Source organism: Terrapene carolina, unplaced genomic scaffold, assembly GCF_002925995.2.
Source record: "Terrapene carolina triunguis isolate 2854851 unplaced genomic scaffold, T_m_triunguis-2.0 Scaffold111, whole genome shotgun sequence".
Lineage (NCBI taxonomy): Eukaryota > Metazoa > Chordata > Testudines > Emydidae > Terrapene > Terrapene triunguis.
The window spans coordinates 28,891,667-28,910,269 of record NW_020664462.1 but is presented as its reverse complement, the minus strand read 5'-3'; the positions used below and the strand labels follow the sequence as shown (position 1 = coordinate 28,910,269).

Sequence of the window (18,603 nt, the reverse complement as noted above, 5' to 3'; positions counted from 1 at the left end):
GAACAGCTGCTTTCTCCGAGCGTTCTAACCGGGAGTGGCCGCAGGGCGAGGGGTGAAGGGTCACGGAAATACCCGAGAACTTCCGAATGCGGAGGAGCTGTCTGCGGCGATAGCCGATGTTTTCCGAAGGCTGGGGGAGCGCGTTACGCGGTAGCGGTAGGCTGATGGCGGAAATGGCCGATGTTGTCCGAAGGGGAAGAGTGAGGGCGTTGGACTCGGCGGAAATAGCCGATGCTTCCCTAAGGCATAGCCGCCCAAGAGCAGAGGGGGCCGAGTGGGAGGAGCGTGCCGAAAACAGCCGAAAACACCCGACGTTAACCGAACAAGGCGTCGCCCGAGTTTCCCGGATGTAGTTGGAGGAGCGGCGGCGGTGGTGGTGGGAGCAGCGGGGGGAGGAGGCAGCGGCGGAGGAGTCTGTGCTCCTCAGTGTCTCAGAGTGTGCGGGGCCGAGCTGTGGCGTCTCCCCTTTCGCTGTGCGGAGAGGAGATGGGCCCGTGAGCGCTGCTCCCAGCCGAGCTGCCTGAGCCGCCCCCTCCCTCCCTCCCCTTCCCTGTCCCGGTCGGTGGTGAGGCGGAGCGCTGCCTCCCCCCGCTCGGCGCCTGTGGCCCGGCCGCGGCCGTCCCCTCCTGGTCCCCTCACACTCACACACACAGGCCGGGCATTGATGGTAATGTATGCGAGGAAACAGCAGAGACTCAGTGATGGGTAAATCCCCTCCTCCTTTTCCCCCACCCCGCGGGGGGCTCCCCCAGCCCCTCCGCCATGTTTGTGGTACCCCTCCCCCTCGGCGGCCGGTAACGGTTGTTCGCTAACGTCGCTTTCTCTCTCTCTTCCAGCTGTCACGACCGCAGGGGGGACTCTCAGCCCTACCAGGTACCTGCAGCGCTGGCCGCTAGGCCCAGGAGGAGGAGCGGGGGAGAGAGCGGAGGGGGGGGGAGCTACTCCAGCACAGGCTTCGGCCGCCGACGCAGGCCGCGGTGCTCCCACTTCCCCGCCTCCTCCACTAACGAGCCCCTTAGTACCGGGGAGGGGGGCGCCTATGTGGGACGGGTGCGGGGTCCCGGTTCCCTCTGGCGCCCGGCGGGGCAGAGGCAGGGAGGCTAGGCGAGGCCTAGCGAGGTCCTGTGTAGGGTTCGGCCCTCAGTGCCGGGAGAAGGCAGGGGGCGGGAGAATGAGTCAGTATCGCATTTAATGAAAAACAGTTAGTAAAACGTGTTCTCCAAAGGCCAGAGAAAGCCCCTGGCTTGCTCCCCAAATCCCTGGTGGGAGCTGTGACCTGAGCAGGGCACACTATAGCCACCGGATCACTGGGGCTGCAGCTTGCACTCAGAAACCTGCATCAAATCCTGATGCCACTGAGAAACTACTTGTATTTCTGAGAGGCATAACATACTCCCTTCCTAGCCTGAAAACCTGGTTCTTGGGGAGTGCTAGCTGTGGTTTTTTGAGGACACCTATTCCCATGGGTAGGGGAGTGGGGTTTTGTGCTCTCCTGACACATTTGAGGGGCTGTTTTATGGAATTTCTGGGCATTAGGCTGACTAGTTGTGAAACAAAATGTGACAATTGAAAGCAGCTGTTAGTGACAGTTGATCTAAACATAAACATTCCCCATCCAGAGGTTTGCATTGTGAAAACGAGCAGGTGAAAGATGCTGATCAATGCTGCTTCCAGTGTGTAAATATTTCAGAATGAACACAAATTAAGCTCCCCTCCACACCACCTCACACCCCTCTCCCCCACTTTAACATCCTTTTTAATACTATCTTAGTTGTTCTTGTGCCCAAATAAAGTTTGTTCTGGAAATTCAAGGTGGTGGGTGAGCTTAAGTGACTTTGAATTAAACTTCCAGTGCATACACTGGTTCATGCAGAATTTGTAAATGATAACTTCTGTTTTTATTCCATTACTTATTAAGTAACTGAACTCCTCCTCCTCCCAAAAAAGAAGAAAGTCAGCAGTCTATGTAGTGTTGAATGTGTATATAGAACAAGATGAATTAGAATTCAAGGAATTGAAGTTTAATTTTAATATCGTATTATAGCAGATATTCACCTCTGAGCCCACAGTGGGGGAATATGATATAAGAGCTAAATAAGAATAGAATTTCTTACTGTAGATGGGATAATTAAAATTGGGAAGCTTTATGCTACTTGTCTTCCTAAAATGCTGATATGTCACTCAAATATACCTTAGAAATAATTTTATCACTAACATTTACACTAGAAAGTGAAAAATCTTAAATATCTTGTAAATTTAGAATTTGTATTAGTTGGAAGTAATATTAACTGCTATAAAAATGAAATCCAATTAAAAACATATTCTCATCTTTTGCAGACTCTTAAATACTCATCAAAGAGTCACCCCAGTGGTGGTGATCACCGTCATGACAAGATGCGAGACACCACAGATCCTTCACCACCAAATAAAATGTTGCGGCGATCTGATAGCCCCGAAAACAAATATGGTGACACCACAGGGCACAGTAAAGCAAAAAGTGTGCATACTCACAGAGTTAGAGAGAGGGATGGAGGTGAGTTGTTTTTAATTGACTTTTATTTAAGCAGTAGTAATCTGATTTAAATTTTATTCAAGTAACAAGTGAAATAGTTACAACTGACATGAGCACAACTTCACATTAAATGACATGCCTTACACCATGGTGAGAAGCCTGCACTGAGACCAAAATATGGTGATCACTTCCACTGGAGGTAATTGCCCTGGGTCTTTTAAACTGAACTAATTCTTTTATTCTTCCAAAAAGTAGTAGATTTCAATGAAGCCACCAAGAGATTGATTAAATTTAATTTTTTTTTTATTGTTGCATTTTCGAGCTGACTTCTAAAGGCCTTGGATGTGGTAACATCTTAATTAGATTACATTTTAGATTTTTTTCATAAACAGAATACATTTTTACTTATTCTTCCAAAGACTTTGAAGCATCAGATTTCCAGCTACTATTAGTCTTCTTCTGTTGTTCAGTTGTTTAAATTGCTTATAATTTGTTAGGGCATAAGAAAATGCTCACAGGTTAACTTGGATTAATAATTTTCTTCTTTTAATGTGCTGTTCTTCTAAATGTTACACTTCCATACATGATGGATGAAGTTCTTTGCCAGCCTGATAAGCTTCTGTTCTACACTACCATTCAAGAGACTGGGTTTAGTTTCTGGTTCTACTTACTTGCTCCCCAAGGCATTGATCCTTCAAACACTTAACACTTTTTTTCTTAACTTTTTACTACCATGAATAGTTCCATTGATTTCCATGGGACTTACCTTAGTAAAGGGAAGCACATGTGTGGTGTTTGGAGGATCAAGGTCCAATATAGGAGCACTTGAAGGGGTGGGGATGGCAGCTGAATATTGAACCCATTCTCACTGTGTGTAAACGTAGGAGAAATAAGTTCAAGTTCTCAAGTCCACCTGGACTGAATGATTGGTGATGCAGGGCCTCATGGATGTATACAGTGGTGTTGAGGGATAATGTAGTGTAGATACTGGAATATGTAAAGGGAATAGAAGGCTACTTCCCCTTCTGTTCTCTCCTTCCCCCCTTGGAGTGAAAAATTCAGTTTGTTATGATTGATAGAGGTCACACACACAGTGTATTTTTAGTATGTGTAACAAGTAGTCCTAAATGTTTGCATAAGTGAATGTGAGCCTTCAGAATAAAGAGCGTTTGTTAAACGACACAAAATGAAAAACCTAAGAATTATTTACGTTTTCAGAAATCATGTCTAGCTTACATTCCATAAAAATAGCATAATTGAGTGAAATAATGTTAAATTGTGACCAGTAAAGCAAAGTGCGTAGAACAAACTGGCAGAGCCTATTTATGCAGATAAAATCTGTGCTCTGAAATAGTTATACAAAGGTTTAAATTGCATGCATTTTACTTTGACACCATTAAGATGTATGGCATACTCGTATCATTTTTATGAATTGGAATTAGGTGTTTGAACACAACTGGAACTTCTTGATTGGGTGTTGCTGATACATCCATGATCATAATACCCAATAAATGTAACGGGCTACCTGATTTTAAATACAGGCTAGTGTGTACTGTAATTGCACTAAAATATACTGCTGATTGTTCCAATATGTCACTAATTATACCAATTCAGAAGTAAAGTTATCTCAGTACTTCCCATATGTCTCCAATTTCAGGGTTACAGAAAACTTACTGAGAACATACTGTATTTTGTTTAAATGGATAGATATTGTCAAGTTAGATAGCATATTTAAAAAAACTTTACTAAATGCTAAAAGGACCTAGGACTATTAACTGAAGTAAAATTAGTAATGTCATTTTCCTCTCTCTTATTTTGAATGTGTTTATTCTTTGCATTTCTCTTAGTTTAGGCAGTGAAAATAGACTGATTTCACTTTTGTATTTATTCATTTTCTAGTCAGTTTCATTATTGTAGTGTTGGAATGTTTTGATTGGAACTACTGCAAGGGAATGACTACATCTAAGCGAATTAGTTGAATGGAAATACTCCCATGATGTTTTTCATTAACTTTAAGTTTTGTTTTAAAAAAAGCAAAACCCAACAACATGCACCACCCAACACTGGAGTTTTAAACACTAAACTAGAAGCCTAAACTCACCCATTCCTCTCCTTTTAAAGTTAGTTTTAAAAATCACTTCAATTTTTCACTCTCCTGGTTTCCAATTCTTCTTTGAGCAAACAGATGACTAAGTGGTACAATGTGCTGATGTTTTGAATTTATTCAGTCCTGAGTCTGGTCCAGTATTTTGTGGTAAAGCAAAAATTGACCTAACTTTATTAAGGGCTTATCTATACACAGGGTTTTTTTTGTTTGTTTTGTTTTGTGCTGCTATAATTGTATTGTTTTAGAGACCAGTATAGGTAAAGTGGTACAACCGTTTAGTATGGATGCAGTTATACACACATAAAAGTGCTTATATCAATAAAGCTTATTCCTGAAATAAGATGTACGGATATAAGCATCTTTGTACTGGTATATAACTGTATCTGCAGTAGAAGGTTGTACCACTGTAACTATATTGGTTTCTAATCAGTGTAATTATAGTGATACCAAAAACACCCCAAACTGTGTGGACAAGCCTTATGTGTTGGTATAATACAAGTAAAGCATGTTTTTATATTAGGTTGAGTATTCAGTCTCTCTGGCAATGGTAAAGTTTATTCCAGGGTTATTGCAGGCTTTTGACATATTCCCTTCTCTTATCGCCCAAGGAAAGTCACACATAGACTACACTAAAATATATCCACCTTTAACATGCAGCATAAAAATTTGGCTACACTACCAGTGGTAGTGGAAGTGATGTGATTGTGCATCCAGTGGTTTAAAAAAAAAAAAAATTGTTGGAGTGTGACAGAATAAAAGCAAATATTCACAGCGAAGTGGCAAAATTACTATCTTGTGTTTGTATTCAGGTCTCCACACGTGGAAGCATAGTCCCTGTCCTGAAGAGCTTAAAATCTATGGTGACAAATAATGCACAAAATAACTATAGCATACAGCCCATAATCTATTATTTGTTGGCCAGTTTCTTGTAGGAGTCACAGATGTGGGTCTTGTGGGGTTATCTATCCGTTCCAGGAGGGGATTCCATGCGTAGGAACAACCAGCCTGAGGGAGGTGAGCAGTTAAAGCTAGCATTGTTGGCAGGGAAAAGATAGTCATGAAGAGTCTTGAAGGCGAGGAGAAGAAACTTGAATTTGACTTAGTGGAAAAGGGGGGAATCAGTAGAAGGATTCAAAATGTGTGTATCGTGGCAGGGTAGACTAACAGGCAAGGAAAATGATCCTAGCAGTTGTGTTTTCAGAGCACTGGAGGGGGAGATACGGGTTTCAGAGAGCCTGAGAGGAGGAGGTAATAAAGCCTGGTGAGTAGGTTAGATGTGGGAATGGGAAGAAAAGATCTGAACTTAAAACAGAGAAAAGAAGATGCAAAATTTGAATACATCCTGTAGATCAAGGGAGGAGTTATGAAAAATCACTTCCAGGTCATGCCTGAGTGACGGAGCGTCTGTGTCATCAACGATGGAAAATGTAAGGAGGCAGAATTTGAGTTTAGATAGGGAGTTCAGTTTTGGCCATGTGTACTCCAAATCTATCTAAAAGCAGGTATTAGTTGATATGAAATGATCTCAGGCATCCTGCTATGTCTAAGTTTATGAGGATCTGTGAAAACCTGTTTGGTTTTTGTCATATTCTTAATGTACAGGTGAATAGATGACTGTTAAAATTTTATTATTTGAACAATATTAGTATATACAACATGAAACCTTTTAGATCATCTACTACATTTTTTCCCTTCACAAACTAATTCAATTGATATTATCTAGATACTAAAACTTCACTGAAGTTGGATGGGAATAGTTAATGTTGATTACCTTTAGTGACTTGTGAACTTAAACAAACTGGAAGAATTTTAGATATAAGAAATTATTGATCTAAACTTTAGAATGTGATATATTCAATACTATAAAATGCCAAACTAAATCACTACTGAACAGAGGGGCCTGACAATAACCATCAAAGCTAAAATGGAATATTTTATAACAGGAGTTTCTAGATGGGTTTGTAGAGATTTTGCAGAGAGCTGATATGTCACAGGCTGCTGGCTTCTCTTGTCTACCAAGAGTCCAGGACATTCATTGCAAAAAGACACTAAATATCTATTGAAACAGCTGGAAACAAGGAGCCAGCTTGCCTTCTTGGGGGCCATTGCTATGGAGGAAAGGAAGTGAGCAACTGGTGGAGTGGGCATTCACCATCAGGGAAAATGAACAGGGCAGTTGGGAGAGAAGAGTAGGTGGCTGGGGTGTAAATGCAGAGAAGAAAACCCAGGTGTAGGCAGACAGATAAAAACCTGATAGCAGCAAAGCATGTGTGCAGAGGGATAAGGAAATGGGGAGGGGCGGGGGGGAAGATAGCGTTCAATACGCTAAATACATTAAAAGCAGTAAATGTTAGAGAAGTATTTTTTTTTTTTTATCTACCATGGAAGCAGTGTCTTCAGGATGCTGCTCAGTCACAGATGGGAAGGGAGGAGAAGTCTATGTGATTATCAATGAGAGGGTGGGTGGTCTAGGAAACACTTTGAAGGCTGCAAATTCTCTCATCCGTCAAATGGTATGAAGATTTAATTTCTGACTCCAGCAATTCTCGAGATATCTGTTGTTAAGAGTACGTGGAAGATGGTTGCAAAAATGATTATTTGGAAGATTGAATACAAAAGGCTTCCAAGACCAGTAAACTTTTACAAGCATTTGTTCTGGACCAATCAGAAATTCAGTTCCCTGGATTTTTAGTCTTGAGGGAAAACTTTCTATTGTATACCATCACATTTATTTTCTGATACTGTTAAGGGACATCTTCAGTTTGAAAAAACACATGATTTTTTTTTTACCTATTCTTATTATAATTAACACAGAAGATACAGTGTGTGTGGGGGGGAAAAACCCTCATTTTTTTTCGCTTCATAGAATCATAGAAATACAGGTCTAGAAGGGACCTCGAGAGGTCATCTAGTCCAGCCCCTCATGCAGAGGCAGGACCAAGTATACCTACACTATTCCTGACAGTTTGTCTAACCGGTTCTTAAAAACCTCCAGTGATGGGGATTCCACAACCACCCTTGAAAGGCTGTTCTGGAACTTAACTATCCTTATAGTTAGAAAGTTTTTTCTGTCTTAACCTCAATCTCCCTTTTTGCAAATTAAGCAGATTGCTTCTTGTCCTACCTTCAGTCAACACGGAGAGCAATTGATCACTGTCCTCTTTATAACTGCCCTTAACATATTTGATGACTGCTACCAGGTTCTCCCCGTAGTCATCTTTTCTGAAGACTAAACATACTCATTTTCTAAGCCTTTTATCACTTTTGTTGCTCTCTGGACGGTCTCCAATTTGTCCATATCGTCTTTTTTTTTTTCTTTTCAAAGCTATGGAGCCCAAAAGGGGACACCGTACTCCAGCTGAGACCTCACCAGCACTGATTAGAGTGGGACAGCAGTTGCTTCCTGTGTCTTGTGTACCATATTACTGTTAATACACCCCAGAATATTAGCCTTTTTTGCAGCTGCATCACATTGTTGTCTCATTCAATTTGAAATCCACTATAACTCCCGTATTTTCTGCAGTACTACTGCCTAGCCAGTTATTCCCCTTTTTGTATTTATGCACTTTGTACGTGCCTTTACTGAATTTTATCATGTTGATTTCAGACCAATTCTCTGACTTGTCAAGGTAATTTTGAATTCTAATCCTGTTCTCCAAAGTTATTGCAGCTCCTGTCAACTTGGTGTCATCTGCAAATTGTGTAAACTCTCCCCACCACTTTCCAAGTAATTAATGAAAATGAATAGTACCAGACCCAGGACTGGCTCTTGCGGGACCCCACTAGATATGACCTCCCAGATGAACAGTGAACCGTTGGTAACTACTCTTTGAGTATGGCCTTTCAGCCAGTTTTGCACCCACCTGCTAGTACTTCACCTCCCTAGTTTGCTTATGAGAATGTCATATATGACTGTTTTAAAAGCTTTACTAAAATCAAGGTTTCCCCCTTCTTCACTTCCCCAGTAACCCTGTCGGAAAAAGAAATGAGTTTGGCATGATTTGTTCTTGGCAAATACATGTTGGCTATTAGTTACTATCTTTTATCCTCTGGGTGCTTACAAATTGATATTTTGTACCAGTATCTTTCCAGGTATTGAAGTTAGGCTGACTGGTCCTCTTTGATCCCCTTTTTAAAGATAAGTACTGTTTTGTGCCATTCTCCAGTCCTCTGAACCTCTCCTGTCCTCCATTAGGTCTCAAAAATAATCATTAATGTTTCCGAGATTGCTTCAGCTAGTTCCTTATGTATCCTAGGGTGAATTTCATCAGGGCCTGCCAACTTGACTAAATCTAACTTCTCTAAATATTTTTAACCTGTTCTTTCCCTATTCTGGCTTGTTTCCTTCCTACCCATCCCCAAGTAAGTTTAATTGGAAATCTTGTATAGTCAATTAGTTTTCCCTTCTGTGTGGGTCTTTCACATAACAGGGGAGAGACCTTTTTTAAAACTAGAAAAATGTGGTTGTAAAACCACAGTCAGGTGATAGTCCTGAAACTACATTTTTTTTTTTAAAATTACTAGTTTTGAAGTTCATTGTCTTTGAAAAGCAATTGTTAAGCTATGATAAATAACAAATGGTTAGATGAAGGTGAAAATGTGTCTAGAGCTGTTCACTTTTGAAATAAATGCAGGATATCCACAGTAGTCAGTATTTTTAATGCTTTCAATAATTGCTTATAGATTTTTTTTTTTTCTTGAAATTCAGTAAAATTTGAATTTGAGTTTTATTTTAATGCATTATTTAGGTAATTCTAGCAGTTAGATATAGTAAGTTTCTTTTACCCTTTAAAAAAGGGAAGTAATCTCTTAATACTGATTATAAACAGGTCTTGCTAAATTTGCTTGCCAGAAGTATTTAAAAAGCATTCCCTGGTGATTGGTGGCTCCTTTCATTTCTGCAGAATTCAAGCTTTCTTAGTTTTAAGATTCTAGCATGTGTGCTTGCAAAGGAGAGAAGCATGGACATATGGGCTACTGCCTGAATTGGCAGCCCTGTACCCGTGAGTTATTCTTGTAGTAGTCTGAAGTAGAGCCCTGCAAATCCATGGGTATCTGCTTTATATCCGTGGACCATTTCTGCGCAGGTCTCTGATGGTAAGAGCTGGGCGGGCAGCTGTGAGGAACCATGGGCGCCGGTTCCTCCACCTGCCCTGGGCGGGAGGCCTGGGGGTGCAGGGACACTGGGTGAGGGGCTGTTTGGGCCCCACGCCCAGGGCAAGTGGAGAGTCCACCATGGATCCTCACAGCTGCCCGCCCAGCTCTTACCATGGCTGGGCTGCAGCTCCTGAGTTTTGATGATTTACTTTGGAAGTTGTATAATGTAGTAGTTTTGGTTGCACAGTTGGTTGAGCTCTTGTGTAATCACGCATTTTGCAAAGCTACTGTAGTTTAAAAACAGTAGTTAAATTTCTGAAATCTACAAAAAGAAATCCACTTGTCTATGGGAAGAGATCCAGGAATGATGAACAGCAGTGAAAATGTGGCAATTTTTGCTCTAAAATACATATCTGTTCAGGCTTGCTACAAAAGCCCACCATGGCTGGTTCGCAACTAAATAGGGCTATTTCTCACTGAGGAGACAACTGTCTCCAGGGCTTTCAGTGCCCCAACTCTGGCCTGCTATTCTGCCTTTCTACTCTGCAGAACCTCTGCATTCCTCACCTAGTTTATGGCCAGATACGTTAAGAGAACTTCAGTAAGCATATTGTCAGTCCCTTCATGTTAGTAGTATTGGAATAGTTCTGATGTTTGAAAATGCTGATTTGTGAAAAGCTTTTTAAAAAACTGAACTTAAAAAACAGTTTAAAAAAATCTAAGGTATATTGACCTTGAACAAAGGGATCTTGACTCAAGCTCTTTACAAGTGTATTTTTATTTTTGCTGCATATATGAATTTGCTGTATAATATTGTACATAGTGTCAGCATACCAAAATAGTCATGGAAATGTTGATTAAATCCCTTGGTTGCAATACAGTTTACAGGCATTTTGTGGTGAAGCTTTGAACTACATTGTTTTATTTCATTAAAATAAAGTTTTAGAAAATTGGCAAGATCTAATTGAGTTGGGAAAAGCCAACAAGTTGCGTTGATTTTGCTTTTTTCCTATGGGTTACAAAATGCTTCTGAAACAGAACTTTCTTTGCATGTTTTCACCTGTTTTGAAATGGGAACCATAGTCAGTAGGCTAAATGAATTGAAAGGTGGTGAAATTTCACTATACCTAACTACCTTGAGGTGTCCTGTACTGTAACTCTAACTTTAAAACTTGTTGTGTCTTTTGCTTGGTGAATTGTAACAGATTCCTTAGCTTTGCACAATAAAATTACAGCGGGAAGAGAAATGTTTCCTTTCTCCAGTGTAAGAAGCACAGTGTAGAAGCCTCTTTATTCATAGTACCCTTGGTCTACACTACACGTAAGGCAGCTTATGTCAACCTAATTATGTCAGTGTACACGCTACAGCCTTGCTCCCGTTGATGTAAGTGCCCTACTATACCGACATAATATCTCCACCTCCACGAGAGGTGTAGGACTTATGTCGGTGTAGTTAGGGCGATGCAGTGTCCGTGTAGACACCGTTATTTACTTGGACTGACCGTCATTCTTGCCAATTTCATGGCTCCTAGCAGAGCTCTGCCTGCCCCCTGGCTCCCAGCCCAGCTGCTGCCTGGGCTCCCCTCTGCCAGCTGGGTTGCTGCCTGAAGGCTCCCTGCTTCCCGCAGGGAGCCCTAGTACTGCACTGAGGCTCGTGGCTGCCCCTTCTCTCTCTCCCTCTGGATCCCTGCGTCTGGGAGCCCAGTTGCCCCTACGGGCTCTCTGCTCCCCACCACAGCAGGGCTTTGGGAGGGGAGTTCCATGCCCAAAGTCAGGGTGGCTCCTGGTCCCTGCAGGGGCTCGGAGACTCTGGACAGCACCTGGGCTCCCAGTAGGGAGCCGGGCTGGAGCAGCTGGACTCCCAGCAGGGAGCTGCATGTGGTGCTGAATGCCCAGGCTCTCAGCCCCCCACATTGCCTAACTTAAGTCGGTGGAAGCGCTCCTGGCGAGGATACGCACCATCGACAGAAGGAAGGGTAGTGTGGACATAAACCACCACAGTAATTACTGCGGTAGTTGTAAATCGACCTCCCATAGGTTGACTTACAATTCTAGTGTATATATGCCTATAGTACCAACCTAAAAATGCCATTAGCCTAGTGCTTAGATAACTTTACACACTTTATTTGGTGTTAATGAAAATTTTCATCAGCACCAAAGAGAGTACCATTTAAAAAAAAAAAAAAAAAAAAAGCAGTTGTTTTAATGTTGTATTAAAGCTTTGTGTGTTTTCCCATGGTCCTAAATTCATCATAATACACATTTGAATGTTTTTTTTAAATAGGAAAACAGCAATTAAATTGTCTCTAGCCACTTTTGTTAAATATTTAACAAGTCCCCAATGAAATTGGAACTCTCCTGTCCATAGTTGTTGGCACTGGTACAGAAAGTAATGGTAGAACTAAAACTATACTAACATTCTGTTTATCTGAAAAGAAATAATTTTAGTCTGATGTGCACTCTGGTTGAAATGTTGTTGGTTCGCAGAATGACCTGGCTTGAAATTCACCCCAGGCAAGTGAAAGACTTTTTTCCTAATGAGTGTGTTGGAGGGTGATATCTAATCAATATTTGCAGAACTTAAGCCTTCATTGAAAACCAAAAATTTAGGATTGCAAAGAATTTCCCAAATGTGGAATGATTCCACGTTGTCATCCTGAAGTTAAAGTTGGTTCCAGTTTGTCTGTTGCTGCTCATAGATTTTCTCAAAGCATCTGCACAGTGAAATTCACAAGACAGGTCATTTTCACTTCTGCTAGTCAGAAAACTATGCATAACAGTGAAGGGTGTCCAGAATTATGTTTTAAAGCCGTGAGCAACATCAGAGGTTCCCATTGATGTTATTAATGAGGGAGGACCACCTAAAACAGGCTGACTAAGGGAAAGTTGTATAAACCCTCCTCCTTGCTGTAGTCTAGTGGCTCTGGGAGAGGACAGAGTGAAGGAAACATGTTTAGCACTGTTCACACAGGCCTTTACTCCTGCTTTGTAGTGGGGAACATCTAGACTGAGAAGGTGATAGAAATCTTTTTCCTTTCTAGCAGCTTGAAGAGGTTAAGGCTTCAAATTTATCAGACACCTGTTAACCAGAGGCTGATACAAAAAATAGAGCCTCAAAGGAGGGTCCTAGGATAGGACTCCAATAGAAACTCTTTCAGCTTTACCAGTAATAGTAGAGAGGTCTGGGCTTCTCACCAGGTCACTGACATTAGACTTCTCTTCTAGCCTTGTCTTTATCCACCTCTGGCTAATAGATGTTTGGTAAACTTTTCAAGGGTTGTTTTTTGATTGAGTGCATATAGGAATTATAATTTGAGTCTAACTAAATAGCATTTTACATGAAATCTAGGTTACTTTCGAGTAACCTGTTCTTTGCTGTAACTCTGTCAGCGGGGAAAAAAAGGCCCAAAGAGATGCTGACAACACTGTTGCAGATTTACCAGTAGCAGAATTCAGTATCTATAACTGCTGATAATGGTGCTAGCTGTGTTGGCCTATGTTGTTATTGCTCAGAAATGTTTTCTCTATTTTTGCTCAGTCTTTAGGGGCAACCGCCCTAAAAGCTATCCTAAAGTTGGAAGTCTAGACAGTTCTTTAGTGCTGCTTACCTGAGAAGTCATTCAGAATTAAACCACAGATTGATAGCTCTGTAATTCTATTGCATTTTATTTACAGGCATAATACAGAAATTTTAATTCAAAGAAAGGTGTATGTTTTTGGCAGTTATTGGCTTCAGTGAAAGGTGCTGCCACTAGGCACATTTTTTGTTCCTGTTAGGCAAATCTGCACAATAATGATGCCCGTTGCCCAGTCACTGGGTGACGCACTCTTGTCACCTTACCAAAATGACTGTACAGCTTTTCGTTTGTTGTCTCACCTGTAGGGATTAGGTAATTAAAAAATATCCACTATTACTTCTGTTGTCCAAGCTGTTGGTTGTTAATTTTGCCTTTGCCAAAGTGCTTCCTACACAAGGATTTTTTTCTTGTTGAATAGGTCATCTTCACCCTTTGGGTGAAGAGCTTGTATAATCCAATTCTTCTGGGGTTTTTCCTCCAAACTGTTGGAGTTACTGACTTCAGAGTTGTGGTTTTGATATGGTTTTCATTGTAAACGTGAGTTTTATGTGAACAGTGTGTTCCCTGTGCACGAACTCTTCCCTTCCCAGAAAGATTTTTTTAATACAAAAAACTGCTCACATGTGCAGATTGAAGCACACTCCTACAGTGGGCTCTGTGTGGATTCAGAATTGTCTGACGTGGATTGATTGTATGATCAGAGCATAAACTTTTTGTTTGGAAAGTGAGGTTAATTGAACAAACAGTTTTAGCTTTTCAGAGTCTGATCATTCTCCCCCCCGCCCCCTTCCAGATTTGTTTTGCTGTCTTGTTCATTTAATTAAAACAAACTTGATGATATAAAAATCTAACTTGTGTCTGCTAATTCTAAAGTATTATTGCACCAAATTATTTTCACTGAGTTGGCGTGCAAAAGTTTTGTCAATTGAGATAATCTTTGTATACTACATAACGTATTTTAGAGTTGTGGTCTGATGAACATTACAAATTCTGCTGTTCCTAAACGAAGCTTTCATTTAAGGGTTTAGACCTCTCTTTGCTAGATAGCTTTCAAAATGTATAAACTGATCACTAGTCATTAGTTTCCCATCAATCTCTTTGGGAAAGCCATTGTCTGGCTCTCTTCCTGTTCCCAGCTGAGGTCTGCTGGATTATCTACTTAGAGTTCTTGCTGTTCGCAGCAGTCATCTTCCCCCCACTCCAAGCAAAATGCTAAAGGTGCACTCCTCTCTGGTCCCTGTTCTCCGCTTCAGCAGTACATCTGAGAGAAACAGGTAGCACCCACCCCAGTCCCTGAGTCCAGATCCTTCTTGGGAAAATGGGGTACCTGTAAGTGAGATGAGGCGCAAGATGTTCTCTGCAGATATCCTTGGGAGCTTCTTAGAGGTATTCTTGGGGCTTGTCTACATGAGAAAGCTGCACTGGTTTACCATAAGGTGTGATTTTTAAATTGATTTTGTGATACTGATGCAGAAGGCGGACGCTCTTATTTTTGTTTTAACCAGGTTTTACTTTTGTTTAAACCAGGTTATTTTGTTTAATTTAAGATTTAACTCAAGCCAGTTTAATCTAAATTTAATCTAAATCCTGGTTGAAATGGAAATGGGTGTCCATAAAGCCTTTTACCCTAGTTTAGCTATAAATCTGTTTTAAAAACTAATTTAAGTTAAACTGGTGCAACTGCTGCATTTAGATAAGGCATTAGAGGAGTTCTTGGAGGGGAATAGCTCTTGAAATTTGTTTATACTTGTAAAACTATTCAGAAAAGTATCAGTGTAAAATGTTGGATATAATGTATGCATAAACAGGGAAATCTCAAGTAGTAGTGGAGAGGTTATTTTACCTTATATTTGGTACTGGTGCAACCGCTGCTGGAATACTGTGTCCAGTTCTGGGGCCCACAATTCAAGTTGGATGTTGATAAATTGGAATGATTAAAGGATTAGAAAACCTGCCTTATAGTTATAGACTCAAGGAGCTCAATCTGTTTATCTTAACAAAGAGAAGGTTAAGGGATGACTTACTATGGTCTATAAGTATCTGTGGGGAACAAATATTTAATAATGGGCTCTTCAACGTAGCAGAGAAAAATATAACAAGATCCAATGGCTGGAAGTTGAAGCTAGACAAATTCAAACTGGAAACAAGGCATACATTTTTAACTGTGAGAGTAATTAACAATTGGAGCAACTTCCCAAGGGTTGTGGTAGATTAGCCATCGCTGACAATTTTAGACGAAGATTGGATGCTTTTCTAAAAGGTATGCCACAGAACTTCCCCAAAATAATTCCTAGAGCCTGTGTTTTACAGGAGGTCCGACTAGATGAACCCAATGGTCCCTTCTGTCCTTTGAATCTATAGTGATTCAAGACGCTTAAGATTTTGTAGTTAGAGATATATTACAATCTGTATTTGATCAGCTCATCGCCCAAAGATCCACAGTTTTAGGACACAAAGAAGTAGGGTAGAGGATTGAGTAACTTAAAATCAGTTTATTTTCCTCACAGTTTAATCTAATTACTATTTTAAAATCCTTCTTAGGATGTCATTTGTTTCAGAGACTGAAGATGAATATTTAAAGTGAAATTCTACTTTGAAAAGTGATCCTGTAGAAATGGGATCAGGTGTTACTCTCTATATGACTGTATCAAATTTGCTCAGTTTATAGGTAAAATTTGGCTGCTGATAACACCTTTGTTTTTGTTGGCGATTAGTAGGCTTGCACAGATGAGTCTTTCAAGCACTTGTATGGCCCTTATCACAGTAATATGTGAACACCTCACAATCATTAATGGACTTTAATGGACAATACACCTATGAAATAGGAGTAATACCTTACTTTCCATTTTATAGATGAGGAACTGAGGCACACAATAGATAATGACTTACCCACAGGGTCACACAAGAAGTTTGTGACAGAGTCTATGGCAACTTGTGACAGAATTGATCCCAGATCTACAGAGTCACAGTCAGGTGACTTAACAGCTAGACTCTCTTCACTCTCTCCCACAGATGTAATTGAAGGTACATTTATACCTGCCAAATTGTCTTACTGGTGAAGTATGACATAGTTGTCAGATCTCTGGGTGAGTTCTTTTTTCCAGCAATCCAATCTTTTACTTGTAAAAGGAACAAATCTTTTATGGCATTACTGACACAATGGTATTGGAACAGTGTTTGCCTTTTTAAATTACTGTGCTTCAAGCGTAGAAGTGCACTTTAAGACCAAAATCACCCTGGTATATCATCTGCCCATATCTCAGAAGCAGCATACCAAAAAGAGGTAGAAAGGAAGATGTGAACATGATTATATGAAAATAATAGATATTGATGGATGTCTTTACATGAAACTCATTTAATTAGTACTTACAGTCTGTTATTTTTAATTTGCTTTGGTAGCTTTAAACTGAAGTTCTTCCTACTTGTCAAAATTCGTGCAGGTCAGAAAGTGTTCATCCAAATTTTATTAAAATTATACTTTTGAAATTAGCTTCATGAAGAAAATCTCATGTATTTTGATAATCTCTGGTCAAAATACTCTTGATGCTGCTCCTTCAAGGGTACTACTACAGATTTATTTATTTTTCATAAAAGTAATGGGAAATTTGCTTGTTAAAATGAGTATCTACAAGGTTGTGGATTGTAAATTTTTATTTGAATCTGGCAAAATCCAGTTTCAGTGCAGTTAATCTCCAACATCTGAGCTCTATAACTAGTGACTAGTTTAGATTTTTTTTTTTTTTTTTTTTTTTCTTCCATAAAACAAGCTCTTTGGATTTGTCACTAGCCAAAATTGATGCTTTTGGTGACAGTTGTAATAACTCCTGGTCAAGACAGACTATTTATTTTTGGAGGAGTAATGTGTGGCCTTTCAATTAAATAGTCAGGAAAATAGAAGCGTTTAATTAGTTTTCTAGAACAGTGGTACTCAACCTTTCAAGACTACTATATCCTTTACAGGAGTCTGATTTGTCTTGCGTACCCCAAGTTTCATTTCACTTAAAAGTTACTTGCTTACAAAATCAGACATGAAAATACAAGTCACAGCACACTGAAAAATTGCTTACTTTCTCACTTTTACCATATAATTATAAAATAAATTGATTGGAATATAAATATTGTACTTGAGCCTGTTTTTTCATTTGTGAGCCTTGTCTGAAGTCCAAGCTCCACCACCCGCGGCTGAAGCATGTAACTTAGCTTCATGTGGCCCCCTGTGGCATGGGGCCCTGAGCAATTGCCCTGCTTGCCACCTCCTACTGCTGGCCCCGCACTTGCAACCCCCCTGGACCCTGCCCAGGACTCCCCTGAGGGCTGCAACCCCCAGGTTGAGAAACACTGATATAGATGAGTACTCCCTTGAAGACCTCTGAATACCCCCAGGGGTACACGTACTCCTGGTTGAGAACCACTGTTCTAGAAGACTTTTAAGGAGCAATAGTTACAGTGCAGTCCTTTCTCTCCAGCTTGGTTTGTAACCCTACATCCTTAAATACCATATAATTTCACATCTTTCGAAGAATCAGTCTTTTTATGCATCGAGGTCTCATCCTTATAGAAAGATAGGTATGGCTCTGATGTCACTAATATTATTGAATCATAGTAGTTATTAACATCTGTAGAAAAAAGAGGAGAACTTGATGAGTCAAATTGGGATTCTGCCCTGCTGATGCAAGCATTATCAGTTACACTCTTACACCTACTTGCTGTCAAACATAAAGAAAAATCATTTGAAAAAGTGCTCACTTTTGAAGAAACATATAGGACTTTTTCTTGGTTTTTGTCAAAGCAAAACAAGAAATTTGCAATTTTGTGTTCATGAAGGCTTGGACATAAGATATGAATTCACTTTGAAATCTGTTATGCTATTCAGTTTTTTTGTTTCTTGTGACTGTATTCTTATTATAATCATGTATCATGACTTGCTCCAGAAGCCATATACCACCTTTGAATTCCCATGGATGTTAATTCAAGTCTGTTTAGCTGAGTGGATGAGGTTTCCCTAGTTAAGTATAGCATTACACTAGCAATTATGTAGATAAAGTTTATAAGGGATTTACATTAAAATCCTCTCACTCCTTTTAAAGCTCAACTCCTCCTGCTTGACTGACTTTGGGGAAAAAAAAATATTTTTCAGGCATTTTTCAATTAGAACAATACAAACAAAAGCAATTTTTTAATGACCAACATCTGTTTTAATAAAACAGGAGTACTTGTGGCACCTTAGAGACTAACAAATTTATTAGAGCATAAGCTTTCGTGGGCTACAACCCACTTCTTCGGATGCATCCGAAGAAGTGGGTTGTAGC

The 18,603-nt window shown here is 40.2% G+C and overlaps 1 protein-coding gene across 2 annotated transcripts in view; it reads left to right on the top strand.

Moving 5' to 3' along the window:
* Window positions 1-359: 359 nt before the first annotated feature.
* The window catches only part of WAC (WW domain containing adaptor with coiled-coil), a 109,450-nt gene continuing 91,206 nt past the window's right edge, over window positions 360-18,603 (top strand). For both annotated transcript variants that reach the window (XM_024223511.2, XM_024223505.2), the window contains exons 1-3: window positions 360-705; window positions 837-873; window positions 2,338-2,533. In XM_024223511.2, coding sequence (XP_024079279.1) covers window positions 665-705; window positions 837-873; window positions 2,338-2,533 — 274 coding nt within the window. In that variant the 5' untranslated portion in view covers window positions 360-664. The remainder of the gene's footprint in view (window positions 706-836; window positions 874-2,337; window positions 2,534-18,603) is intronic.